Source organism: Platichthys flesus, chromosome 20 (genome assembly GCF_949316205.1).
Source record: "Platichthys flesus chromosome 20, fPlaFle2.1, whole genome shotgun sequence".
Lineage (NCBI taxonomy): Eukaryota > Metazoa > Chordata > Actinopteri > Pleuronectiformes > Pleuronectidae > Platichthys > Platichthys flesus.
The window spans coordinates 14095567-14123179 of record NC_084964.1 but is presented as its reverse complement, the minus strand read 5'-3'; the positions used below and the strand labels follow the sequence as shown (position 1 = coordinate 14123179).

Below are 27613 nucleotides of genomic sequence, written 5' to 3'. Positions count from 1 at the left end.
CTAAAGAAAAAAAAAAACACATGAATTCCATCAACTGTAACTGGTGTTTTTTTAATATTTTGTAGAAATATGAACCTTCATTGCGAGAAACGTGGGAAGATGAAATGTTGACACCGTGAGTCGAGTAAAAATCCAAGAGGTGCGTGTAAATGTGTCGCCATGCCAACCACGACCCAGACATAAAATATCCCTTCTTTAAAAACGCACTTGACAAAAAAAAAGATACAAAAATAAAAGAAACAGCATTGACAAAAAAAACAACAACAGAAGAACAGATGATCTGGACCAACTGGTTTCAACAGACATGCCTGTGCTATGCATCATCCTCGGAAGTCGTTGTGTTAATTAATTCAAGAATGGAGTGATTAACAAATGTTTTTAGCTTGGCACAGTTATTAGGTTTAGTACTGACATGATGTCAACAGAGATAAAAAGTGGTAGCATCAGATAATAAAATAGACAATGTGAAGGAAGCAAAATTTGCCCCAATTTTCTCCTCTATAAATAAGAACGTTACCTGGAAAATAACCTCCTTCCTATTGACTAGACAGCAACATTTGTATAACAAAAAGTTCATAAGCAACATCTTTGATTTGATTAGATAAATTAAATGGCAGGAGAATACATATAAATATAGACAAGGGAACACAGTGCTCCGTTCAATCTTCATATCAAGAATAAAGTCTTCAGTTTGCATCTGCGCAGACTTCCTCTGGTCCGACATGTTCATGGGACAAAGTGGGATTAAAGGAGTGCTACTAGATATCAAGGGACAATAAAACATTCAAGTATTAAATACTAGTGTAAACAAATCTAGCTGTAGTACAGTACATCACTATTGTAGTGGGAATATTACATGATCATCATCATCATTGGTGGATTGTGGCGTTAACCGTGGCGTCTGTCCGATTTGTACCGATTCGCTGCGTATCCCATGATAATAAAAAAAAAAAAAAAAATCCTCTAATGTTTCTGAGGGACGTGAGGTGAGGGGCGACATGTCTACGGAGCCCCGTCCGGAATCCACAGCACTTTACTCTGTTCCTGCTCCACGATGGTTATGATCTGAGTGCAAATGAAGGAGACGCTGCCTCCCTGGACAACGCCTGCAACACAGTGGGGGATGGGGGGGTTGAAAGTTACTTACAGGTACTTAAAAACAAACCAGTCTAAAAACAATTAGACTGGATATTCAAATCTCTACAATGTTAAACAACGAGAAGCATTAAATTCTCATTTTAGTTTTTCTTCTAGTCTTATCAGTTTCATAAACATCTTTGAATTCTCCTGAACAATCAGGACTGTGCAGCCAGTTTATTTGCAGACACACACACACTCCTGTGATCAGCCTCACTTCACGACGTCTGCCTCCCAACACTCAGATTTATAACTACAGTTCCCATCGTCGTGGCCTGTGTGCAGGAGCTGGCCAGACACGTCTCCCTGATAGAGAGGGATCTACTGTGGTGTTCATTTCCAAAGCCCTCCAACATAAATGGCCTCCTTTTATAGAGTCATTCATCAGCTGGACAGTCGGGCGTCTCAGACAGGTCGCTGCTCCAGATACAGAAACAGGGACTTGACTAAGATCTGCTAGAGACCAGAGAGACGCTGTGCTCCGAAAACCTCGGATAACCTCCAGTGCTGTTACAGACGGATTTTTTCAAATATATATATATATATACATGAGCTCAATACAACAAAACTAACTCAGGATATCAGTTTGACAACAGATTCCTAACATTCATATCCTCCAATATTTGTCATGTTTAAAGCATCTAGCAACAAGATCTCATGTCCTGCAGCCTGTCGCAGTTTAGGATGACAGATTCTGTGTGTAGGACTTAAAAAGGTCTCAACAGAAAGTCGAGCATGTTAAAGAGTTTTTTTTGCGCGTCACGTTGGTCCCAGCAGACAGTATTACTCACTGCTGAATGCGTAATACCTCCATTATGCAATAGCAGGAGTTGAAAGTATCACAACAAAACAATGTAGCTGCTGGTTGGTTTTTCTCAATGCTAAAGCGACAAAGATATTAAACTAAATAAAAGAGTCTGCATGAGGAGATATAACTAGAGGGGTCTTTAGAAATGCTACTGAGTGTTCGTTGAATTGAGGTAGCATTAACATAAAAGATAAACCGGTGATCAGTTCTGCAGCAATACTAAAATTATTCACTATACACACATTAAGTATCTCTGTTGGTATATTTAGTATGTATCTGTGCACTGATCCGTCTCTCAACTAAAAATAATTGTTGCCTTTATGTAATCACTGTATCAACACCAGCTTTTGTACATAAGAGATAAAGCGAGTGACTTCCACCAACCTGTGAAGAAGCGGCTGTACTCCTGCTCTATTTTCTGAGCCGCCTCAAACTGCTCCTTGGAATGTTTCTGTGAGAGTTTATCCCGCAGGTACAGAGGGTCCTTCTGCTCCCTGATGAGACAACACGGACATCGGTCAACAGCGTCTTCACAACATCTCATGGCACAGTTTGCTTTCAGAGTCACAACATGGAACAATAAGCCAACACGGCAAGAGGTGGTTTGAGATATCTACACAGGCTTAAGATTTGATTCTTGGGATCATATTTTTGTTTACTGCAACAAAAGGTAAGTGAAATGAATAAAACCTGTGGTCATGACATTAAATCGGACAAAAACAACAATAAACACTGTTTAAAAAAAGAAAAATGTCCATACAAATCAGGTACTACATCACTGACTGTATAAACAGATGGACGACACCTCTTCCCATACTTCCACTCACTAGAAATGAAAAGTCAAAATATCACCTATATGAACACTGCCATCTTGCCCACTTGGTGCTAATGTCCATGTGGTAGCGATTGCGGCGGGAGCCACGGATCCAAAGTCACACCCATAAACGCATTAGACCAATCGTGAGTCTGTCTCAGCTGTCAATCATGAAGTTTAACCCTGTTGTACAGCATCATGTAACTAATTAAATTTGGAATGTTTTTGATGTGCCATCCAATATCCAGTGAGATGGAGGAGGCAAGGTTTATGACCTGTACTACAGCCTGCCATCAGGCGATGATCAAGACACCAAGGCTTCACTTTAGAGGGAGCAGTCATGTCGTCCATCTTTATACACAGTCTATGGATACTAACCTACAGCAGGAGTTTAAAATAGAAAAACTTTTCCCCTCTCACAGGTTCACTTGAGAATAAGTTGTGAGTCCTCAGTCTTCCTCCACTGGGAGCCTTTGACCCAACTACAAGCACTCTCTCTCCCTGGCACTCAGCACATTGGTCTGCTGATGCCTCCCAGAGGATAAAAAAAATCCATGACAAAGCTCAAGCTTCTGTCCCTGCAGCAGGCAGGCAGTGGGAGGTGTGTTCGTGGTGGCCACTGCTGATGGGGGCACGGAGTGTTTAGCCACCCACGCCATGAAGCAGAGCCACAGGCCCTGCGAGCTCTCCCTGGACAGCTGGCACTCAGCTGATGACAGCGACGGCTTAGCAAGAATCAATCTCCATCATGTTTGCCTGCTGCACCACTTCATAGATTTGTAGGCGTTGGGTTTGGACATGTGAGGTAGAGAAAGACGGTTTCTGCCAGACCCAAGTGTGTCTTTGGGTTTGTGTGCATAAAGTACAATGCTGAGGTTTGAGCAGATTTAATCTTCCCCTATGACTACAAATAAACCAGTAGATGGATCTTTGACATATCACCATCATCCTATCAGAACCCAGCCGGTGATGAGGCCGGGGAGGGCTGTGGTTCCTGAACTAATGACCCTGATCAAATCAGGTTGATTAATTAGTTTTAGCAGTGTCTGCAGGATGAACGTGATTATAAAGTCAGCAACAAATCTGTACATGTCAATTTCCTGAGTAGCCCCTCCAACAAACAGATAATTAAGAATTATATTTCCTGGAAAGAGGTCATGCATCAACATGGATGAGGGTGTTGATTTCCAGCCGAGTCATTCTAATGTTATCTTTTCGACCAAAAATTGGCCTGACTGGTAAAAGCATGTATAGAGACCATGTATACTAAAAGATGTTATACAGTTGCGTTTAACAGATTTTGGATTAAATAAGAAATTATGTCCATTTCCCTGATTACAAAATAACAACAGGTGATAAAGTAGATGCTACAGACAGTGTCTGATGATGAATTGTGTTTCATTTATTGACATCAGCAAGTCTGTAAAATCTAATTTTCTGATCATTACATTCTCATAAACCGCTTCCAGAGCCAAAATTCTTGGATGAGTGATTTTCTCAGTGTGACCTTGAAGTGAAATTGGATAAACGGCAACGGCAGCAAAACACACAGGAAGTAGGAAATGTCCTCAGGCTAGAAATCAAAATAAATTCGTAAAACAAATTTTTTTTCTTTGAAAGATTACTCACTTTATCTGCTTGGCATTTTTGTAGCGAGTGAATATGACGATTGGGTAGATGTGAACGCTGTGAAGACGTTCGATGGCGTGAGGGGCAATGTCAAGTAAACAGTGACAGTCCTATGAGAGAAAACGGCAAAAGGCAGCATGAGAAATGGTTCAAAGCAGAATGTTGCAAAAAACATTTAGTTTGTTTTCCATGTTTGCAATGAGTGTGGATACAAATCTAAAATATAAGTTGATGACCAAAAAACCTAGTTTACAACCTTTTACAGACAAACATGACATCTCCCTGATGCACACATGTGATGTTTAATAAATGGGACTCCTACAACGAGATAGACTCACCTACTAGTTCCAATCTAAGGTGACAGAGATGCCGGGAAACCAACTTGGCAACCACAAAAAAAGACCATCAATGAGATGACCTTACCTTCTCTGTGATTTCTTTTATTGAGGCAACAGTGGTCACGTCAAAATGGCCGCTCCTCCGTTTGTAGTCGATGAACACGCAGTCCTTCACCCCTCGTTCTATTGCCTGCTGAGAGGCCTTCATAATCTCTGCAAGCAAAATGAATTCCCTTTTTAATTACCTCTCAGCAAAAATTCTCTCTACAGTATGACATCAATGACACAAACCCGTCAACTTGAAATTATAGACTTGTAAATGTATATACAATGAGCTCACCAGGCAGACAGCGACAGAACGTTTTAGGAGCCTCCTTCTCCAGCATGTCCTTACAGGCTTCCACTAACGGCCCCATGACCAGCACTGGTCTGGGGAACGAGTACTCGACCTTCTGAACCCGCTGGTACATCAAGCTCCCTCCATCTTATCAGAAAACACAGGCGTCCAATTGAATCCAACATTCAGCAGGACGGCAGAGATATAAAGGCTGTTTAATAACCACAGCTATGAATGGGAGTATCCCTTCCTTCTTTAGACCCATTGAATATCCGAAACCCTTACACAAAGGTTAATATCTAAACAATCTTTTGGACTCTTCCAAAACATTCTAATTTCTTACCCTCTGGGAAGGGGAAAGAATCTGTGCTTATGGCGTCCAGAGCCGTCAGATCCTTTCCGTCCTTGGATCCGCTGCGTTTGTGCTTCAGCTTCCGACGGAAGAAGGACCTCCGTGCAGCAGCAGACAGGGTCTTGTTGTTGTCGTCCTTCATGTCGGCCATGCTGTGTCTCCTGCAGAACTCCTGGTCCATCCTGCGTGATCACAATTAGAACAACACTCCTTTCTCAAAAACATTAAATATAGGAAGATGATAAGAATGGACTAGATGATTACAAATGCAGTAATCATATTTACCCTTATGTGAAAGAACACACTATATGCTGGACTTACATGTATTTACTTGGAATCTGGCCTTTCTCCAGCTTCTGTGCATTCTCATCAAGTTGCCAGGCCATCCAGTAGCCAAAATTGCCATTTGGCAGCGTATCTTCCACAAACAGGATGTCGTCCTTCTTAAAGCTTAGTTCCTGCTCTGCCTCTGCCACCCTCTCATAAAGTGCTCTGACAAGAGACGAACAATAAAGCAGTTGTTATAGAAGGATTATATCAGAGGAATGAGAGAATATTCTAAAAGATATTAACCAACTTCCAGTTTGGATGGTTTGATTATGGTAAATATTTTGGGTACCTAATGAAAAATCCATCCCCGGGGGATTCTTTGATCGCAGCGAGGTTGTCCACACAGTTCTGGACCTTGAACGTGATTGTTTCAGCTGGTTTCAACATTTCCAAGTAAGCTTCTTCTTTAGTTTTATTCTTCATGCTGATGCCATTGTACTGTTTGAAAACATCAATTACAAAGTTTAAAAAAAAAGAGAGACACTTCAGCCTGGCAGCCAACACAGAATGATTCATAGTTTCGAGTAAAAGCAAGTGAAACAATAAAAAAAAGTCATGTTGAAGGACTTCATGTGTACTTTCCAGTTTATGATGCTACTAAATCTCCTAAAGTGGAGAAGTTTGATAACACTGAATGTGTACCTGCACATAAAAAGGGGCTATCTTTCCTTAATTACATCCAATAATGTGTTCATATCAGGTGCCAAATTAATTTGTATTACATACGTCATATTCTAATGGATCAAACTGATTAAAGACTGCAAGTACCTCCAGTAGCAAGTCTCCAGGCAGCAGGCCATCAGGAGTCTTAGCTGGGCTGTCGTCATCCAGACTCTCCACAAAGACGCCATAAATGTTTCCTCCACAGATCTGAACGCCCAGCTCGACCTGGATCCTCTTCAGACGCACCAGCCGAGGCTCCGCAGCCCTGCGTGAACCTGAGCCAGGAATACTGAAGAAATACCCCACAGTCACGTTATTTTGTTTTAATAACACTAAATGGTCACCAGCAGTCATTGCCAACAAAATTAGAAAGAAAACAAGCAAGGACATTGAAAATAAGAGCAATAGTTTACAATCGTACCGGAAGGAGTTGTGTGGACTGGTGGCAGGAGTCGTCTGTTTGGACGGCGGCGTCATGGTGCCCTCGTCCTGCTCACTCAGGGTGTCGACGGCGGAGGGATTGTCCGGGGTGGTGGCTCCGCTGCCTCGAGGTGTCGGTTGGTTGCTGATGGACTCCATTCGAGAACTGAAGAGAACAGACGCAGATTAAAAAAAAGTTATATTAAAACGCAAAAAGTTGAATGACGAAACATATACTCTTACTTCTATAGTTCATTTTTCGGATTTGTATTCTGTTTAATCCTTGCATTCGTCAAGTGATCTCAGTTCTACAACCCATACATTTTGATCCATTGTAGTTTTGGCAATGTGGTTCAGTTAGAAAATACCACCTTACAGGTACACAACCCGTGTGCACAGAACTCTGCAGTAACTGAATGTATCAGAACGAACATTACACTGAAAACAACTGTCTCCTGATTAATTTTACAGACTGGTTTATTAATTCATCCAAAAGTTATAATCCCAATCTGTGCAAGTCACCATTGTGGTCCTATTCCCTCCCTCCCTCCCTCCCTCCATCTCATCTTACCCTGAGCGAGAGTGGTTGCCCAGCTGAAACATGTGAGGATTGTACTGAGCCAGAATGGTCACAGTGTCACACTGCTGCCCGATTACCAGCCGCGCCTGCTGCTCGTTGGCATTGCGTAGGTTGATTCCATTGAACTGGAAAAAAGCAGTGATTCATTAGAAAACAGGAATGATAAACCACATTGTGTAGATTCTTAAGGTTGAATGTTGCGGCAGCTGTACCTCAAGGAGCTGGTCCCCGTACGCTAAGCGAGCTTGGTGTGCGATGCTGCCTCCTGTCACTTTGGACACAAATACTCCACCGTTGTCACCGCTCACGATGGAGATCCCCAGAGGTTCAGCTCCTTTCTGTACCGTTACATTGCGCGGCTCCTCCAAGTATGGCCTTCAGGGGAGAGAAGGGAAATATTTTGTACGACTGTGATGCACTGAAGTGCGAGAGAAATGATTTTTTAAAGGATTATAAGCTTTTATCAAAACAAGATTGCGATTTAATGTTTTAACATAATTCTCCTCAGTGATTTGTGTCTAACTATTACTTTAAATGAAAGATGCACTAGCACTAAACTAGGGTTTAAATGAGAAGAATCTGTGTCGCATGCCGGGTGCTTCTCGGATTCCAACTCAAGGTCATTCAATCATACAAAATTCATCAGCATTCTGAATAAATAACTAGCAGACAAAAGGCGATTACTCAAAAGGATACACATCCATTAGTTTTCATTGAACTATTCAACAGTTACATAAATCCACTGACGCTCAGCAGAGCCAGTCTGAAAAAGTATAAATTAATTTTGTACCAAAATAAAAAAGTGCTCTTAAAGTCTTAGTGCATTAACTGTGTTATATACAAGCAGCACAAGACAAACCTCAAGCTTCTTAAAGAGAAGAACTTGTGCTTTACTTCCACTGGAAGTCTGACAGAGGAAGTGTTAAAAGAGACAAATCTGAGAAGGAGATGAAGAGAGGAAAGAGCTCAGGTGATCACACAAACCAACAGAGAAAGATTTCAGGTTATGCTGAAGAGCGACAGACAGGAAAGAGATGAAGGTAAGATGATAGATGGTGAGTCAGCGTTTGAACAGTGTGAAATGGAATCTCACGGCTTTGTTTACTGCTTTAAAAGCATTTAATCACAATGACCCTGACGGGGGCACAGACAAATGGTGGAAAACACGTCGTGTTCTGCTGAAAGATGGCAGTGAAACGACCAGGACAAGGGGCTGGCCTACCCATCCTTCCTCCTGTCACCCACAGAAGCGGGGCTGACTGATATCCTGGGCTGGGTGGAGATGGAGCCCTGTGATTGGCTACTGGTGAAAGACGTTGTATCCAGGTTGACAGGGGACATCGGAGGTGTCGGGCTGCTGCACTCTGAATGTGAGAGAGAACCTGGAGAGGCCAAAGAGAAAGCTCTGAATTCAGACTCACAGATTTAACGTTAAGTATCAGACAGTGGAGCTGCTGTAATCCACTGTACCTCTGTCAGATCCAGTGGAGCGAGGATAACGAGTGGGTGGGATCTTAAGTCGCTCTGCTCTGAACTGTAGAGTACTCAGGGAACCTAAAGAAAACAAAAAGAGAAAAAAAAAATCATTAAAAAAAGGTCAGTTCACCCAAATTACACCAAAACAAACATTCTCGTACTTTCCAAGTTGTTAAGCCGTGCAGATACAGGACTTCCCCTTCCCAGGAAGTTGCTTAGCAAGAGTGATAAGCTGTTCCGTTCCTGATTGGGCGATTTGTTACTCTGAATAATTACCACAACGCAAATGTTACTGTTATCACCTGAGCTGAGTCAGAGAGATCCTGTTGCATCTTGTCGCTCGATCAGTTTAGTTGTTGGATGGCAGCATGAACACTCATTAAATGCATGCCCTGTGCTATACGATATGCAGCCGGGCTGCGTCCCCCTTTAGTACACTAATGGTTGACGTTTTAATTTTACAAAAACATAAAGAACAGTGGAAATTTATCAGTAAGTGAGGACGGTGTGCACCAATTTTCAAACTCAAAATCAGCAAGTAAATAAAAAAAACTGACAATTTATGTCTCAGTATGAAAGATATAATTTATTTTCCAGTTACGTCACTTGTCAAATCGTGGTCACTACATTTCCATTTTATCATAAGCCTACTTGTAGTGTTGACTATTATATTGAATACAAAAACAATGTCTCGGTTAATTGGTACTGGAAAAATGAAATAATCCCTAATAAAACTGTTCAATCAATTCACCTGGATTTAGTTTCTGATATTTCAAAACAAAGAAAAGTCAAACCAAAGCTACACGCATGGCTAATAACCACTTTAAGGAAAAAGGGTTTGTAATTTATGTTAAAACAACAGCTCATTTACAAATCATGTTATTTATCATTATTTGTCTGAGACTAGGACGCCATACGTACCGAGTCTGGCGCTGGAGGGCAGGGAGTTGGTGCTGTGCGGTGGCTGGCTACACTTCATGTCGGTCGATTCTCCGGGCCGCTTGTGGCTGAGGTCCAGGCTGAGGCGACCTTGATGCTGGGGGCTAGAAGTGGATGAAAACGCCTCAATAAGTCTCTGAGTGGTCAATTATTTAACTCAGAGAAAGATTTTATTAGCTACATGCCATCTGTTCATGAGATGTAGGGCAGGGTAATAACAGTCAAATCCCAAATTAACAACAATTTGATAAACCACAATGGAAAAGTATAGTTTTATATAAAATGTGGTAAATAATTAAGATGGCTGAATTGTGTACTGGGAGTGCTGACTCGTTGTCACACTGGCTTAACTTACTGAGACCGGTGAATAGAACAAAGACACAAATTAAAAGTCCATAAAAGTATTAGTCTGGCTCGTGTTAACACCTTGTGTGTGAATGTGAGTGAACTCCTGAGGCGGGAGCTGGAGGACAGTTGTTGCTCTGGATCTCCTGGCTCCAGGCAGTGTAGACCGGGTTCCTCATCACAGCCGTCACAGCAGGACATGGGGATAAACCTCGCTGTGCTGCATCTGGGCAAAAAAAAAAAAAGGGTTTAACAATGACGTGCAGATTAATTACGAAGATCACAAACATCTTGGTTTACTAGTGACTTCTTCAGATGTCTTACGTGCTGCAATGCTGCTGTAGCTGGGCGGGGCAAAGGGCATGCTGTACCGATTCGTTCTCATAGGAGAGAAGCGTAACAAGTCCACCGGCTCTGGGGAGTGCTCATCATTCGAGAAACTCTGTACCTGCAAAAGACAAATTAGCCTATAAGTCGAGGGATGGAACTGAAAATAGGTCCTCATTAATCAATGAGAAACTTCCTATGACAAACACTAATGTTAATCAGTCTCTCAGTTACCTGCATGGGAACAGGGATGTGTAATGGAGTCACATTCCTCCTCAGTGCCGGTGCTGATTTGGGCCGGTATCTCCTCTTTTCCTGCCCCACTGCTCTGTGTCGATTCTTCTCTTCCTCTGCAGGTTTCTTGACGGCGCTCTTAGTCTCTCCTGGGGAAGCATCGTAATAGAACTGGTTTCCTGTCTCCCCCTTATCCTGTGTGCTTGTAGCTTGAGCCGGGGAAGCAGGGGGAGTCCCGGTGGTGATGGTCGAGTCCGACGCAGAGCTGTTCTGCTGCCGATGTTTGAACCGGAACGAGTCGCTTCTGGCGGGCGGTGTGGGAGGGCTCTGTGCGGACTCGGATATTGAGCTCTGTGGTGAGTGGTTGGGCAACTGGGTTACCGACATGTAGTCCAGTTTTGTGGGCGCCTCGGGTCTCCTGAAAGCATTCACGTCAAAGATGGACTTCCTCTGTTTGGGTTTTTTGTAGATGGACAGCTGGGCGTACTCGGGAATCGAAGCTCCCACCAAAACTTTAGGCCAAGTGCCTCCACTTGGCTTGGCTGTAGAGTTCTTCACTCGGTCCACAGGTGTCTGCGGCGAGCTGCAGTCGGAGAGCACAGGGGTGAAGGTGAAGGGATGATGGTGGATCTCCTGCCTCCTGTAAACGAAGTCTGGGTGGGGATCTGAGGGAGTGTGCGAGGTGGAGAGGGAGCGGGAGTGCACAGAGCTGTTGGAATAGGGCTTGTGGTTGGAATGAGTGCTACTGCCGCTGCTGTCCAGAGAGTCCCCTGTGTCCTTACACATGTCCCCTCTGCCGCCCGAGTCACAGCTGCAAATGTCTGTCTGTGTGGAGCAGTTGTGCTTGGAGCAGTTGTGCTTGGAGTGTCTGCAGTTCCTGGTGTGGACGTCACAGGAATGCAGCCGGGAGACCTTTTCTGAGTCTTTTGAACTTTCATATAAACTCTGACCAGAACAGCTCTGTGGGAGGAACTGAAGAGGAGGGGGGGGGGGGCAAATGAATACACTCGTTACACTACTACACTCAATTCGTCTTTGCAAAGAGAACCTCGGTGACTCACAGCAGGATGCGAGAATGAAGTTTCAAATTTACCACACAAAAGATTCAGATAGTCCTTGTATCAAAGGGTTTCCATAGACTATTCACCAGTCAACCTGTTTTTAAACCTTATTTTATGAAACTGAATTGTTTAAGCTTTAAATATTGTCCATTTATAAAAGGACACAGTGACTCAGTGTCCTTTTTGGCTCGTTCCAAGATAGAAATATAACTTGCTTATACATTTTCAACAGAGAGAACTTCAAATCTTCTCCATTTACTTTCATGGGGCTTTACCACAGTACCTTGAATGAAATCAGTGGCTGTGGCTGTGTGTGTGTGTATAATATGTCTGAGAGGTTCACCTTCATGAGTGAAATGCTGAGAGAATCGCGGCAGTTTCTCAGCAGAGACTCGCATTCGGAGAGCGACTTGTTATCGAGAGCAATTCCATTGATCTGTGGAGCAAATGTAATAAGATGCCAAAAACATTACAACACAAACAATACGAAAAATAATCCACCCTCACAATCGTGAATAAGAATCCTAAAATTCACATATTTAATATAGAGAGTCAGATAGAGCATTTTGATCTAAAAAACACATTTGCATTTGAAGGCGATAATAGCTGTCTCCCATTTTCATAATGCATACTAATATTTTAAGTTTCACGGACAGCAGAAGATCAAAGATAAGTTGCTTGATTTTTAAGTGTAGTCTCCATGGTTACAACCATCCTGCAGAGGTGGGGGAGCAGAGGTGCACACTAATATAAAACATTGAAACTTATTGTGGAGGCAATTCGGTGAAAGAGCTTTTAAAACATTTCAGAAAACCAAAAATAATGAATTATTAAATAATCTCAAATCAGAGTTTGACAGCCAATCTTTGACAAATGCCTTGTCATTTACTTTAAGCATAAATAATGATATAATAAATAGTTTACCCGAATTCTAACTAAAACAATATTCTTTGAAGATAAGTACATAGTGTCTGTGTGAAGTTAAGATTTGGCAAACAGTTCAAATGGATGTCTTGAGTTAAAAAGATCACTAGAGGGCACTAGAGGGCAGAGTCAAAGCCCTGAAGTTGTCTCATGGTTTCAAATGATAATAAATAATTTCTATATAACAAACAAGCTTTTTCATCAGCATACTCACAGCTAAAAGTCTATCACCAATAGTGAGAGCACAGTCTCTCGCTGCTGGACTTCCTGGAGCCAGAGTGGCAACAAACACTCCACTCTCCAGACCAATGCCGCTGTCTGAGAGGGAAGACGGAGACAGTGAGGATTTATATTTATGATAATCATCATTAAATAACAAACAAATCTAGAGATAAATTACTGTTGATTTAAGCTTTAAGATGACCTTTGTGTCCAGTGAGGTTTATCTGGATCGGAGTCACAATCCGTCCTCCGAGCGACTTCCTTCTGCGGACCACCATATTGATCACCCCCTCTCCGCTCAGCACTGCTTTGATCACCTGCTTCCTGTCCTTATTAGTCAGGTCCACATCATTAATTTTCAACAACCAGTCGTTAACCCTGCACAGAGAGAAAAGAAGGAAGATTTGATTCATCAGGCTTTCAAAGAAAATAAGGATAAGAAGGTACAGACATTTAAAAATGTTTTTACTTTGTAACAGAAGTATTACAACATGTAGAAATTATAACATTTAGCAAACAAATTATCAGAAAATATAATTTTTGAATCCAAATAAAACCTCAAGTGATCTATTGGCACAGATATATCAAAGTCAGATGATACCCATTGATAACAAATTGATTTGCTTTATTAATAGGGGAAGCAAAACAGATATTTACCTTAATCTTCCTTCAGCGATACTTCCTTTATCCACCTTACTGACAAATATGCCACAGTCTCCAGGTAAATAAGGATCATTTACCCCTTCAGCAATATCAAACCCAAGTGCTTTCAGATCCATGTCCTAAAAAAGAGATGGTTTAATTGTACATTCATTGATTTTAAGGTCATTTTCTAAAGATACAGAGGAATTGCTGAGATTATAGTGGATCTTACTCTGTGCTTCTCGATTTCAACAACCTCCGTCTCCCACTCCATGGAGTCCGTGTCGATGGCTGAATCATGTGAACTGTGAGCCATTAACTGACGAAACCTCGCTTCCTCTTCCATCTGGTCCTCCACCTTTTCTCTGCAGGAAACATACAATCTGAGGCTCTTAAATAAATTCACCTGGAGGAGTTCTCTGAACTCTGTTCAGTTAGTGACAGGATTCTCCACTGGGTGTCACCAAAGATCTGGTTAGAAATCTACATCCTTGATGCACAAACAAAGGGGTCACACGGATTCATTCACATGAGAAACTTTAAGAATTGAATCCTAGCTTTAAACCCAAGTACAGTGAAAATGCCATAAGCCTGACAGAAAATAAAACTAAAACATATGCAAGACTCACTTTAGTTCTTTGAGTTCCCGTGTAGCGTCGTTCTTCTGTTTCCTCATGTCATCCAGATTCCTCAGAGCATCTGCCAGATCGCTCACAGCTCGGTCCCTCTCTCGCCTCAGGTTGTCACAAAGTGTGCTGACAGATGAACAGATTTTCAAACAAAACGTAAACAGATCTATTTTAGTCCGAGACTCTCTTAGCACTCTGCATTAAAACATATCCAAACAAACTTGATGCCTTCGAAACCAGCTCCTCACCGAATGCTCTCCCTCTCAGCCACTATCTTGTCCCTCTCCTGAAAGGCCCAGTCGCGTCTGCACTTGGCAACCTCGGCCTCCTGCAGCGCCTCCTTCAGCTCCTGAGAGATGGCCTCGTACTGTTTCCTCAGCATTTCAATCTCCTTGTTGGCTCGTTCCATGTCCATAGTGGCAGAGTCTTGTTTCTGGAGGAGATGAAGAACATGTAAGATAATGGACATCAGTGTTAGATTGTGCAGGTACAACTGGTGCAGGCAGATACAGGCTTTGAATCTAATATTTTCCTTAATCGTATACTAGACACATTGTGAAGGATTTTGATGAACTTGATTATTTAGAATCTATAAGATGAGAAATTATTTTGGTCATCAGGTCCCGATACACAAGCTTCAGTAAAAAAACAAAACACACACACACACACACACAGTTGTCAGGCAAGAAGTTTAACACCACTCAACTGTTTCATCAACACATGGTTACATCATCAGGCGGACCAAGTTTGCAAATCAAATATATGCAAACACACATATTCCTCATAGATTATTTATGGCCTGAGTGATAACCTTGTGATCACTGTGCATGGGAATTTACAGAAGTACACCTGGGTAGTTTAGAGAAAGAGAATTCTCCCACATGAGAGACTTAAGTAATTTCAAGATGACATGTTTTTTCATCATCCATCCATCCATAATCTATATCGCTTATCCTTTGGAAGGTCATGGGGGGCTGGAGCCAATCCCTTCTGACATTGGGCAAGAGGCCAGGTTCATCCTGGACAAGTCATAGAAGCAATCACACATACAGAGATGAACAACCATCCACACCTATGGACAATTTAGAGACTCCAGTTAATCTAACCCCAATCAGCATGTGCTGTGTCAGCGCCGTCAACTCATCGCCTCACAGCAAGATCATTTTTATGTAAGAAATCTTGTTTATACTTAACTAAAATTCTACATATTTGGTTGCATTTGTTTTCTTTAATTCTTAATAATTTAAAAACATAAGTTTCTGATTATACTATGTGTCCACTTTTTAAATATATAGAAAAAAATCGCTAATGTGGACATTTCACCATAAAAATCTATTTTAGTAAGGCTCTACTGTGAAGTATGTATCATGAATATATATCTAATGTAGTCTGTATATGTGTAGCACATTGTCGCTCCCTTTAAATATCTACACAGCGAGGAGACTGTCAAGTGTAACGACATCATTAATCAAGTCCATGGCTTAATTAAATCCAGTAGAATTGAGTGCACTGTTGTTAAGGTTAATTATCCATTTTTGATGCAGCACAGTTTCATTGTGCTCTTCAAAGTCAGAGAGAAGCTTTTCTCTGTAATTACTGGTAATTTTCTAATGCAGGAATATCAGGACTTTCATCGCAATTAGTCTGATAACACGTCTCTCAACAAAATCAATGTGTGGAAAACTGCCAGCAGCAAAAAAAAGCATTTACTACTGTATGAGATGGGATGAAGGGATTATTGTCGGAGGAATAAATCAATCCCTCCATTTGTAATGATGAGTCTCCCGTCTGTCTGACTACCTGTCTGGCCTGGTAATACTCTCGCAGCAGCTGGTCCCTCTGGATGATGGCCTCCGTCCTCTCCTTGCGGGCCACGTCCCGCTCCTCGCGCACCGTCTCAATGTCCTTGCTGGCCTGGCTCAGCTCTTTCTGGGCCTCGGCCTTGTCCTTCACCTCGTGGCAGTATTTCTCCAGCAGCTCGTTCTTTTCACAGATGGCCCGGTCCCTGTCGACCAGCGCTGATGCCAACTCCTTCATGTCACAAAAAACAAATTAACAGTGAGTGCGAGATTAAAGATGAATACTCATAACAGTCTGAATTTCATTCTAAAAGCCTCTCATTTGTAATGAGGATTTTCATGACAAGGGCATTTCTATTTTGTACCGTCTCTTCTGCTTGTTAGTACCTACTTCCTTGTTTACTGTGCAGGAGCGATGCTGGAATTTCTCCCTCTGGGATCAATACAATCTTATCTCATTGAACAAAAGGCGACACTAAAAACACTTCATATTAGAGGAAAAGCTACACAACACTGACTCCCTTAAAGCACCTCTTTTTAAATAGCCATTATGGGTTTTCTTTGTAACAGGACAATTCACCCTGAGCTGTATCCTAATAAAACCAATAATGACATATGATTACTTTTTGGCACACCTTATGAAAATCTGGGTGTTGCCATAACAAACAATGACAGCAGTAACTCTGACCAGTATAACCGCACTAAAGCATTTAGAAAATTGAAGCAATGGTAATACATTGTTTTTTCAAAATATGGTTTATTAAAGCCAGAGTTCTCAGTGTAAAATGCAGGACCTCATTTAACTTACGATAATGTGGAGCACGTACCTCCAAAAAAGTAATTTAACAGTTCCATTAGATAAAGCAGCACCAAATGTCCCACACTCATAGATATCAGTTCCCTAAAGGTGTCTCCCCCCCCCCCCCCCCCCATCAAGAGCCATGAATAATTTCCTTGGAAAGCTAAAAAAAATAATTATTCATTTCAGAAAGTGAAAAAACAATTCCTGGACCCCCACCAACATTTTATTGGTTCTTCCCTGATCTATACCACATCCTTCCACAAAATGTCATGTTAAGCCGTCACATAGTATATTTGCATAATCTTGCTTAGATCCAAACAAACAGAGGTAAAAACATATCCTCCTTGATGGAGGTAACCAGGGGAGCTCTTGTTCTAGCTGTTACCTGTCGTAATGCCTCCAGCTCCTCACTGGCCACCCGTCTCTCAGAGGAAGTGTTCTTCAGCTTGGCCTCGGCCATCTCCAGCCCAGTCTGAAGCCGGTCCACCTCCTTGATCACTTGGTCCCGCTCGCTCATGATCAAACGATACTCGCTGATCACGGAGTCGCGCTCATCCTTGTACTTCTCACTGTCCTTCGACGCCTTGAGTTGCTGGGTCTTGAGGCGAGTTGTTTCTGACTGCAGCCGCTCCATCTCTCGCTGCAGCTCCTTGTTCTGGGATGCGGCCTTAGACAGTTCCAGCTGCGTGCTGTCAAACCTGCAGCAAATAGGAAATGTATCGGCTATGATTTTGGTGCAGAAACAAAACAATTTGTAAAAACAGGGACAGGCAGAAACCAAGCTTGAAGTCTTATAGTCATAGAGGAAAGTTCAAATTGGAAAGAGTCTGTCCAACTGCAAAGCCTCATCTGGATTAAGAATGTTTTAAGTATTGTAATCTAATCGTTCCTGAGTGTGCAAATAATAGTGCTGCTGGTTTTCTGTGTCCATGATATTTCCAGCTTTACCTTCTTATAGACGAGGAGTACTGTTGCTGGTAGTGGATGGCAGCGTCCCTCTGCTTTAGCAGCATGTCCAGCTGTTTCTGCAGCCGGTGGTTCTCCTCCTCCGCCTGCTCCAGACGACTCAGGTCTACGTTGTGACTAGCAGTGTTCTCGTTGTAGCGCTTCCTCAGACCCTCATAGTCGCCCTTCATGGCCTCTAGCTTGTCCAAGGCTGTGTCGTACAGCTTGTTGAGGACATCAGGCGACCCCTCCCTCATCACCTGGAAAGGACATCAGGCATCATGACTTCAACAGAGTAGAATGCAGATGCTTTCAAACAACATGTTAGTTATTTCAGTATTATTGTATAATAATAGCATTGGATCATTCAGCAGTGCCTTATTCAACATGACTTACATATGCAATTCAGGTAAGTTTAATGTAAAATATCCAGTCCTGTCTTTGCAAAGAAAAGTCAGCTCTTATGTTATCAACTCAATTTTAATAGGAGATTCAGTGCATGCTGAGGTAGCAGACCAGAGCAAGCCTTAAACAGTTTCTGTGTGCTGCAGCTTTACTGTTATCAATCACAACAGCACTTTCAAGACGACTGATTTTCCAGTGAAGTTTGAATAAAGGAGTAAACAGCTCTCTGTGGAGCAGCGGTGGCTGTGCCTCAGGGTTCTGTAGACTGAGGCCCACAGCCGGTCTTTACCTGTCTTGGCTTGATTACTGCAGTTCACTTTCACAGTTTCAGGAAGAAAGCTGCAATCAGCATCACCACAGGCCAAGAAAACAGCTAATTCCATACAGGCATGCTGAGAACAGGCACTGCACTAGTGTTTTTAAAATTTGCACAACACTTACGGAGCTTCTAATATTAACCAGAGTATGACAGATGACATGTGATTTTTCATGATATTAATTACTCTTTATTGATCATGTGATAATCACAGAAAGCCCTGCCATGTCTCACATCCCTCTCAAGTTTATCTTTGGACCGACGTCACACAACTCATTCCCCATCCTCCATGGTTATATAAGGTATTGCTAAAATGTTATGATCTATTCCTTCTTGCTGCAGAGGGGCTGAATATACAGTGTCCGACAGTGCAACAGGAAAGACCTAAGGTTAAGTAATTTGTCTGATCTGAGAGTATGTTTTGATTGAGAGACACGGGAGGATCGACTGTTTCTCTGGATGATATTGTCCTCTTGGAAGGAATGGTCACTGACAGAGAAATAAATTGATTTCGGTCTGAAATCAAGATCCAAAAGGAGTGAATCTCAACGTTTCTAAGTTTAACACCAGTACAAATATCTGTATTTGCATCTGTAAGTGTACAATCTGTTACACAGATGGGACAGTTGCAAGGTACCTGTTGGTGCAGCATCCTCATGTCAGCAACCTCTCGCTGGTCGTCATCATGCAGTCTCCTCAGCTCCTCGCAGGCCTGCTTCACGTGGTTGTGCTCCCTGACCAGCTGGATGTTGTCCTGTCTCACCGCCTCCTGCTCGTCCTTCAGCTGGGCGTGCTCGCTCGCCAGACGGCTGTGCAGCGTACTGAGGAGAAAACCCAGCAAGTACCGTCAAACTGTAAGCACTGCCAGCCGAGCTTAAAATTAGCATTATAGCCAAAGTAAAGGCATGACTTATGACCCACTATACAACAGATGCTCAACTGATGATCTTTGAAAAAGTTTTGATTGTTTCTGCTACATGAAAAAAATGCAAGCTTAAAGCTGATTTTTTCCAAATTGCTTACCTGGCGAGTCAAAATATTGAATTTAAGAAGAAATAAAAAAGTAGATTACTGAAAGCAAATCATATTTTGGATTCTGTTTGTTAAACTACTTAAACAGTTTTTTTTATTGCTTTTGATTAAAGAAATTTCTGTAATTTAAAAAATTCTTTGCATTTACATTTCAGATGCTCTGTTCGAGAAACGCCAGAAACTTTAAACATGCGCTTCTGTGTCCGCTATTGCTATATAACCTACATCCATTTACAGGGTTATTCTATACCTTGAATAAAAATCATGGGAAGCTCTAGGAAAAAATAACCCTCTTGTATTAGTGTTATAGTAATATTACTTACAGCCTTATCGTTCAGGCCGTCATGCCACTTATTAGCTACTTGTATACAGTGAAACAGCCTCTTATGTAATATTGCTTTGCTGGTAACTGTTTATACATGAATCACCAAGAGGCCAAATAAAACCCTCCCATGACTGCTGAGAGCGATGTGTAATGCATGGGCCAAGTGACGTATTGATTTAACTACAAATCATCAGGCAGGCATGAATGTGACTTCTCATTCACCGAGGACAGCGTTTAGTGTCAATGGATAAGAGCAGAGGCAGACAGGACAATAACAAGTAAAGACTTTCTCCGATGTGCGAACAGGGCTGAGACGGAGAGGCTTAAACATGGCAATAATCCTTCATCTGTCTGGTTGCGTTTGGGCCAGATGTCGGTTCCCTTCACTTTGGAGACAGTATGGCATCATTAAATCACACAAATGGACCAGCCTCCCCTTTACGTCAACTCGGCACAGCTTATTGCACGGGACAACAAATGCTCTGTTCACATCATTATCCTCATGGCACAGATGTCGTGGCATGCTATAGGGTGCGGATGATGATTACAGAACATGCTTTGGTATGAACTCTTCAGGAGGGGGCATTACTTATAGAAGTAATACAGTTTGCAGTCGATATCCTTGGTCTGAAAACATGACTGGATTTATGCTGCTATGAACATGATAAAAACACAATCTCAAAAGATGAAATGAAATTGATGAAGGGATTCAAGGCCAAGTCATCTGCTTTTGGACTCCATCCATATTGCTCTAAATAAAATAAAAATCTGTTCGATGCAATCTGCTGTGAATATGTCAGAGGAGGAACTGAACATCAGCTAAAACCCTGCAGGCTGTGCGTGAACGAATACAGCACAGATGTAGCGGCTGTTAAAACATTTACAAAGGGCCCTGTAGTAAGCTTTCAACTCACTAGTAGAAGTCTGCCTTCTTCACAGCCTCCTCACACCTCTTCAGGGTGGTGCTGTGCTGGTTCTGCAGGGATTGCAGGTCTGCCATTGCCTTCATGCACTGCAGCTTCAGACGTTCGTAGTCATGACCTGCTTTCGAGTTTGGTCTTTTTCACCGAGAGCGAAGGAGGGAGACAAAAAAATGCATCAGAGTTAAGTTTTAAGATGCCATACGGGAGGGTGACAGAAGAACAACTGAGAAAACCATCAAACAAACTTTGCGCTTAAGAGAGCTAACAGATGACAGGCGTGTTTAAAATTGTATGCTCACCAGTTGTCGAGCATATTTAAAAAACAATGTTGTGTTTTCGTTGCTCTGAAAAGCAGAACATGGCAAAATGCCTTGATTCACAGAGTGCAGGTACACAAGGTACACAGCTCCTATTTGCAAATGTCTGTTCTGGAAAACAAGTGTGCGATATTAGAACAGTACCTGCAGTCATCGAAGGTGGTTCCAGGCGAGGAGAGTGCCAGACGTTTGCGTAGTTCGTCCCTCTCGCGGGTCACGTGTCGCAGCTGGAAAAGAACCGTCTCCATCTTCTCGTTGACCGGGTGGCCGTCCATGTGGGCGGGCGGCGGGGAGGAGGCTTGAACGGGCGTACCTGGGAGAGTCAGCATGTCACTGGAAGCATGTGCCGTTCACAGAACTCAAGTGATGGGGGATTTTAGAGCAACGGTATCATTTGTTTAAAATGCTTTTTCAGCTGATAATGTCAAAGGGGTTTAACTGATGTATTTCACAACTGCATTTTCTTTAAATTGTTTTGCTTAAACCTTGGATGATAGTGAAAATGAAAACAAGCATATCACTGCTTGCTTTTTTTTTAAAGCTAAAATCAGTTTAATATTCTACCTACTACTTTTTTAACCATTAACCTCACTGCTTGTAAATATATCACACAGAAAATCGCCCTCTGATACAATTCAAAGTTTCCCTTTCAGTGACATGAACCAGTCAAATCCTCTCTCGCACAGAGAATGACTAAATGAAACAGGTCTGTGTGTGTGTGGAGTGGGGTGGGGGGGGGGGGTTCTAAATCCTTCTCACATCTGTGTAATCACTTGCATGTGCTTAGAGTCTAAACAGGCAGTGACCAAATGACTGACAACCAACAGCTTGTTTATAAAACGGGTTGGTTCTTTAGAGCATGCTCATTGTCGTTATCTTAAACCAGGGAGAAAATATGTTCTTATGATATGTTTGCACCAAACAGCTGACCATCGCCATGAGCACCACACTCACCTAAGCTGCTGAGAGAGCTGCTGCTTTCCGAGTCCGACGGCATGGTGGACAAGACGCTGTAAGTGGACCCTGCAGAGGCGAACAAAAACATTAAAGTCAGCTCCGAGTGTACTCGAGCATGTCTGCATTATAGCTGGATGATTATCTCCAGCATTGTATGGTACATCAAGGCTCTGCAGCTTGGGTTACATTCAGGGGCCTTCACTGAAAAAAGGCCAGCTGGAGGCATAATAAGGTGGGACTTTCCCCAACTTGGGATGACGGGCCTGTGGGCTGACAGCAGAGTGTGGCTAATTATCAGTTGGTCAGGGAGCTTGAATACTGACGAGCCAGGGCCCCAAAGAGGCTGCAGCCTCCGAGCTGCTTCTTTTATCTCCTCTGACAACATCTCACACAGTGCCCCCTGTGAAAGCCCCGTCTTTTATAGCCTACAGTGATCCATAATTAACTGTACAGAAAGGAAGCCTCAGTACAACACTAAGTATTATGGAGGAGATGGTGTTATTTGAAAAACCAAAAGAATTGTGGTTTTTAAAGAGGATCAGAGAGGCTGCGACTAAAAACTTTGTTCACGTTTCTGTAGAAACATGTTTTTAAAGTGTAAAACTGGGCCTCGTCCAGCTCGGACAAAACACAGCAAAAGGTTTATTTGAACGTAAACGTTGGTGAATTGAACACCCGGGTTGAGAGGGCCGTTATTGACGTTCTAGTGGGAGAAATCTCAGAGCTAGATGATACAGGTTTAAAATCTGTGCTTAATGTATTAAATATCTTAATTATAGCAGCATTCCCCGTACCGAGAAGGTTCCCGGTTGTTACACAGCGAATTAACGTGCTGTATCAAAAAGTTGCACAAATGTTGAGATTAAAACATGCCACTGGTGCCACTGGTGTCGAGTTAAGGAAGAATAACAAAGAGTTGGTAATTGTTGAGGTGTCAATATCGGGATGTTTGTTTTAAATAATAACAGACATTGCCAGTCTTTGTTTCTGAAGCTATTCAACCCTCCGTCTAGCTTTTCAGATGGAGAACCCTGACGCTTAAAAAGGACTGTAATGAGCAGTTATCTCTGCCACTGGGTTTTTGATACTGCTGAGAGCCAGAGCTACACACATCCTTCACCAAAATGCTGCGTCATGCAGATATATCCCCATGTACAGTATCTCCGCCAATAAGTAACACAAAACTGTGGCTCAGGAATTCCACAGATCTTTAAGTCATTTAGAAACAGTGTCTACATTACAGGGTTTATACACCAGAGAGCACTAACTTTTTTTACAACTAGAAAAATATCCCACTCCGGATATATCATAATTCTTCTTTTAATAACATTAAAGGGCGTTTGTTACTACATATCCATTTCAAACTAAATTATGACTTACTGATATACCATTAAAACGCCCCATCCAATGTACTCAATTGTTTTTTTGTTCAATCAACAGCACAAATCTAATGTATTTACCCAACAATCATATAAAACTGAAAAAACGCAAATCTTTACATTTGAGCTCATAAAACCCACCAATGTCTGAAATCGGATCTTGACTTGATGAGATTATTAAGTCATATTTTGTCAGCTGAATTGTTTCAAAATCAAATCACAACAATAACCGTAAAGTGTGATGTTTCCACACAGTTCTACCTTGAAGCGTTTCAGACAGTAATGAATTGTAATCATGCTTGAGATGTCCAACAAGCTGCACAAATCTAGATCAAAAAGCCAGAGGTGCACATTGTACTGTGATCCAAATTGGCCGGAAGATGAGAAGCTTATAGTTCAGTTAAATCAGCCACTTCCACCCCTGATGTAAACTAGCAGGAGCATGACAAACGATTCTATTTACCCACGTCCTAGTCCTCTAAATCAATCCCTGGTTGGCCGAGTTCCCACTAGCTAAAGGAGACCGTGAGTTTGATTAAGACTGGAAGGAGCCCAGCGAACATGGCTCACCCCTCTTTTTTCCCAGCAAAGGACTGAAAGAGAGAGAGAGAAAAAAAAAAGACTGATGTGCCTCAGGAACCGTGGCATCCCATGGATCAAGCTCTCTTTGTTCTCGCTCTAGCTTAAGTTTCCCATGACTCTGTTTGAGCAAAGAGTGTCTCAATGGGCAAGGTTCACTGTGTCATAGCTCACTCACTTTTCTGCTCCGTGAAAGTCATGTGACCTGGACCTTGCTGTGGTTTGACCCTCAGCGCTCAAGTGTCTCATTTAGGCTGATTTCTTAGCTACCCACTGCCCTTTGGAGGTTTTCTAAAGTACCTAAAACATTCATGAGAACAAGATGGAAAGGGGGGGGGGGTGGAACAGTTGGAGAGCTTCGTCTTTTTCAGAGCCCAAAACAGAAGCACAGAGTGCTGATATCTTCTAAAATCACATCTGATACTCTATCAGTGGAGTGGGGTAGGAAACACCGAGCGCTTTATAAGGACAGTCACATGGTTTGACTCAGATCTGACAGCTTTGCAAGAAGTTAAATGTAATCTCTCATCTCAGGGTAAACTGACAAGTTAAAAATAAGACCTTACATTTTCTCAGAATTCAAATTCAGCAACCTCTCTTAGTTCTGTTGTGAAAAGCACCCATCAATTTGGTAAACATGAGGCTTAATTCATATTTTGGCCAGTCAACTACAACTAATGTTATGTACACAGTAAGTGTTACTCAGCAAAACGTATTGTATGTATCCTTAAAGTCTAACAAACATGTTTAAAGCATTTCCTTCCCGATGAAACTTGCCCACTGGAAATAGCAGTATATAAGCCAAACCAGGGAAATCCAGCTTTTTACTCTCCTACTAAAGATCAGTCTTATTTAGCAGTTGCACAGGTGATCCAAGTGAACACGTCAGCCACGATACACGCCCTTGTGATACGCTGCCATCATGTCATTGTCCCTTAAGACAAAAACAATGTGTAAACAAAAAGGTCTCTCCTGTCACAGCCCTGAAGATATGGTTATGGAACAACTACAGAATATCTTTAATCCTTAATAAAAGAACAGCAAGTAAAACCCCTCAAGGAAACGCACCTTTTTAAGTACTGTATAAGCATGCATCTTATGCAGCTCGGATCATCTTAATAAGCTACACTGATCACCCTTACTGGCAATTGATTTGAGAGCATTTTCTGGGGTTATCTGAGAAAGCGTTCACATTGTTTTGATTTCAAAAGGTGATCTGGGTCCATCTCCCTGTGGGATTCTAGGTGACTGGGGAGTAACAAGATCAGGCCGCTGACAGTGCATATTAGTTAAGAAACAGATTTTAACAACCCACTGTTTTCCTGGGGAAAGGCCCTTCTTTTGGCTGTGCAGTGGAGGAACCTGTCCGCCCAGTAGCAAACAGCGGCTCAGCCCATTTGTGTCCCGTGTGACTGCAAAAAAGAAGCTGCACACTATAACAAACTGCAGCGACCGGCCTAGAGCGTTTGAGAAAATAAAAGAGTAGAAAAATGAACTCCCTCTGCAGCTTCACTCCTCTTATAAATAATTAGGACAGAATAAATGCATACTTAATTAATAATACCTCGCATCCAGCTGAGCGAGTGTGATACAATAGCTCAGAGTCAGAGAATTAACTACAAATGCAAATACTGTTTTTGAAGTGCAAACATGCAGTCGAAGTGCTGAGCAAGCATTATTATAGTCGAGTATATCTGTAGCTTCATAATAGGGGGTGTGATGAAGTGGGAAATGGAGTATTTTTGTGAGTGCAAAGGACAAAATGAACCTCATATGACACTGAGTGCGCTACAGAGAACAGTAAAAAAATCCCAAAACAATTAGAGGAGGCTGAGATCTCGGTCATCTTATCACTGCATCATCTGCCAGCAACAGTATGTAAAGAAACAAAGTTGTTATCAGGTAGATCATACAAGGCTGAAACAAAAAGGGGCATGAAGGTCGAATTTGTGTTAAGTTTAAATAACTGAAAATGGTGCACTATGTAGGGTAAGCTCACCGAATCTATACTGCACTGTGTGCATTAACACATTTCATTCTTACCTCATTTATTTGACTTTGACAGTGGGGTATTGATTCTCACCCACTCTCACAAAGACACACACACACAAACTGGTCACTACATTGATTGTTTAAGTATTTTTGGGTCCACTAAGTACTTTCACAAAGGGCTGGCAGGCTGTGCTTTCAGTGACAGGGCAAGGGAAACAAGCCTGTAGTGTGTGTCTGTGTGTGTAAATAAGCATCAGGTCCCATGATTGTGCAGCCCTCTCTCTCACACACACTCTTTATACTTGCCCAGGGGAAGAGTCGTGCCCTTCATCAACTTGTCATATGGTCAATACTCCCTAATGTTGGTCGGATCCACATTCAGACCGGGCTGGATCACAACAACCCATCAGTGTGATAAAGCTGCACAAACCTCCACACTAACCCACTTGTATGCATGGTTTAAAACAAAATCAGGAGTCAAACTACATGAGGTATCGAACCCTGCGGCGGCTGCTCACCGGTCGTGTGATCCACTGGTCCGGTGCCGTTGAGCAGCACCGAGTGCAGGTGAGGGTGCGTCTTCTCCAGAGCCGAGCACAACTCGGAGAAATGGTCTCGGTCCTTGCTCATCAGGATCTTCAGGAGAAGCTCCACTTTCTCCGGGTCGGAGGCGCAGCTGTGCCCCAGCTCGAAGCGCTCCGCCGGGCTGAGGCTCCCGCAGTGAGCCAGCACCTCCACGACCCGGTCCGCGTCCGTTATGGACTCCACCAAGTTCTGGTAGCACGTCTCCAGTAACTCTTTATTCCTGGGATCCATCTCTACTTCTTCCTCCTCCTCCTCTCTTTCTTCTTCTTCTTCTTCTTCAGTTTCGCTCCCCTCCTCCCTCCCTCCAACTCCTTCGCTTCAACCAAACCAGCTCCGGGGACAAATCCAGCGTCTTAATGTGTTCTGGTAGTCAACTTCCAACCCCCCGGACTAGAAGTAACCCCTGACCCCCCTGGAGGAACTACCCGGCTCGGCCCGGCTGGGGACGGTTATCGACCCGAACTGAGGGATACACCAGAAGTAGCCATATTTGTTGCCCAAGGCTGTTGACTGCGCGGAGATGACAACACATTTTCCCCCGACCGCGGCCGCTCCTGCCGCCGCCGCTGCTCCCTCCGTCCTTCCCCGGGAAGAAAAACAAGAGCAAAAGACGTCGGTGCCTCGTCCAGCCCCGCTCCACACGCGCTACGCGGACATTAGGGTGCCGAGCTGAAGTCGTGCGGACATGTTGAAAAGTGTAGAAACTCCTGAGCGGCGCTTCTCTGGGAAACTACAAACTCCGCCATGTCTCCCTGTGTCCGGGCTGCAGCAGCTGTAGCGATCTGCCAATCATCGACCCCGCCGTGGACTTTTAAGGTAAAAGAGGGCGGGGCTTCGCTTTCACCTGGTTCCACCGCTTCCCTCGTCCGTTGTGAAGAAGTGATCACGTGACACTGTAGTTATAAATGATGCAAAAGTCAACTTCGGTGACATTGTGTCGTCCGTGGAGGGTTTGTTGTGTTGTGTCGGTGGTGGAGCGTGAGAAGTACAGAAGGCTGCAGCTGAAAATGGACGTTTAACCAACTTTTGTGAATGTTTCCTGATATTATA

At 42.8% G+C, this 27613-nt stretch overlaps 1 protein-coding gene across 2 annotated transcripts; it reads right to left on the bottom strand.

Annotated features, from left to right (window-relative positions):
* Positions 1–32: 32 nt before the first annotated feature.
* Positions 33–27330, bottom strand: LOC133976114 (disks large homolog 5-like). 2 transcript variants are annotated; one of them, XM_062414215.1, is made up of 33 exons: positions 26497–27330; positions 22026–22094; positions 21216–21384; positions 20746–20889; positions 19112–19295; positions 17757–18013; positions 17194–17506; positions 16008–16238; positions 14456–14640; positions 14208–14333; positions 13811–13943; positions 13594–13718; positions 13139–13314; positions 12929–13032; positions 12134–12226; positions 10730–11701; positions 10493–10616; positions 10250–10394; positions 9806–9927; positions 8879–8962; positions 8631–8790; positions 7621–7783; positions 7400–7533; positions 6830–6994; positions 6514–6697; positions 6035–6183; positions 5737–5907; positions 5407–5597; positions 5067–5210; positions 4812–4939; positions 4389–4498; positions 2330–2439; positions 33–1106 (listed from the first exon to the last, which is right to left on the bottom strand). In XM_062414215.1, exons 1-33 carry the CDS (start codon positions 26792–26794, stop codon positions 1003–1005), a joined length of 5967 nt encoding a protein of 1988 aa, XP_062270199.1. In that variant the 5' UTR covers positions 26795–27330; the 3' UTR covers positions 33–1002. The 2 variants fall into 2 exon arrangements, with proteins under 2 accessions (XP_062270199.1, XP_062270200.1); XM_062414216.1 differs by having other exon boundaries at positions 21216–21369.
* Between the last annotated feature and the right edge of the window lie 283 nt (positions 27331–27613).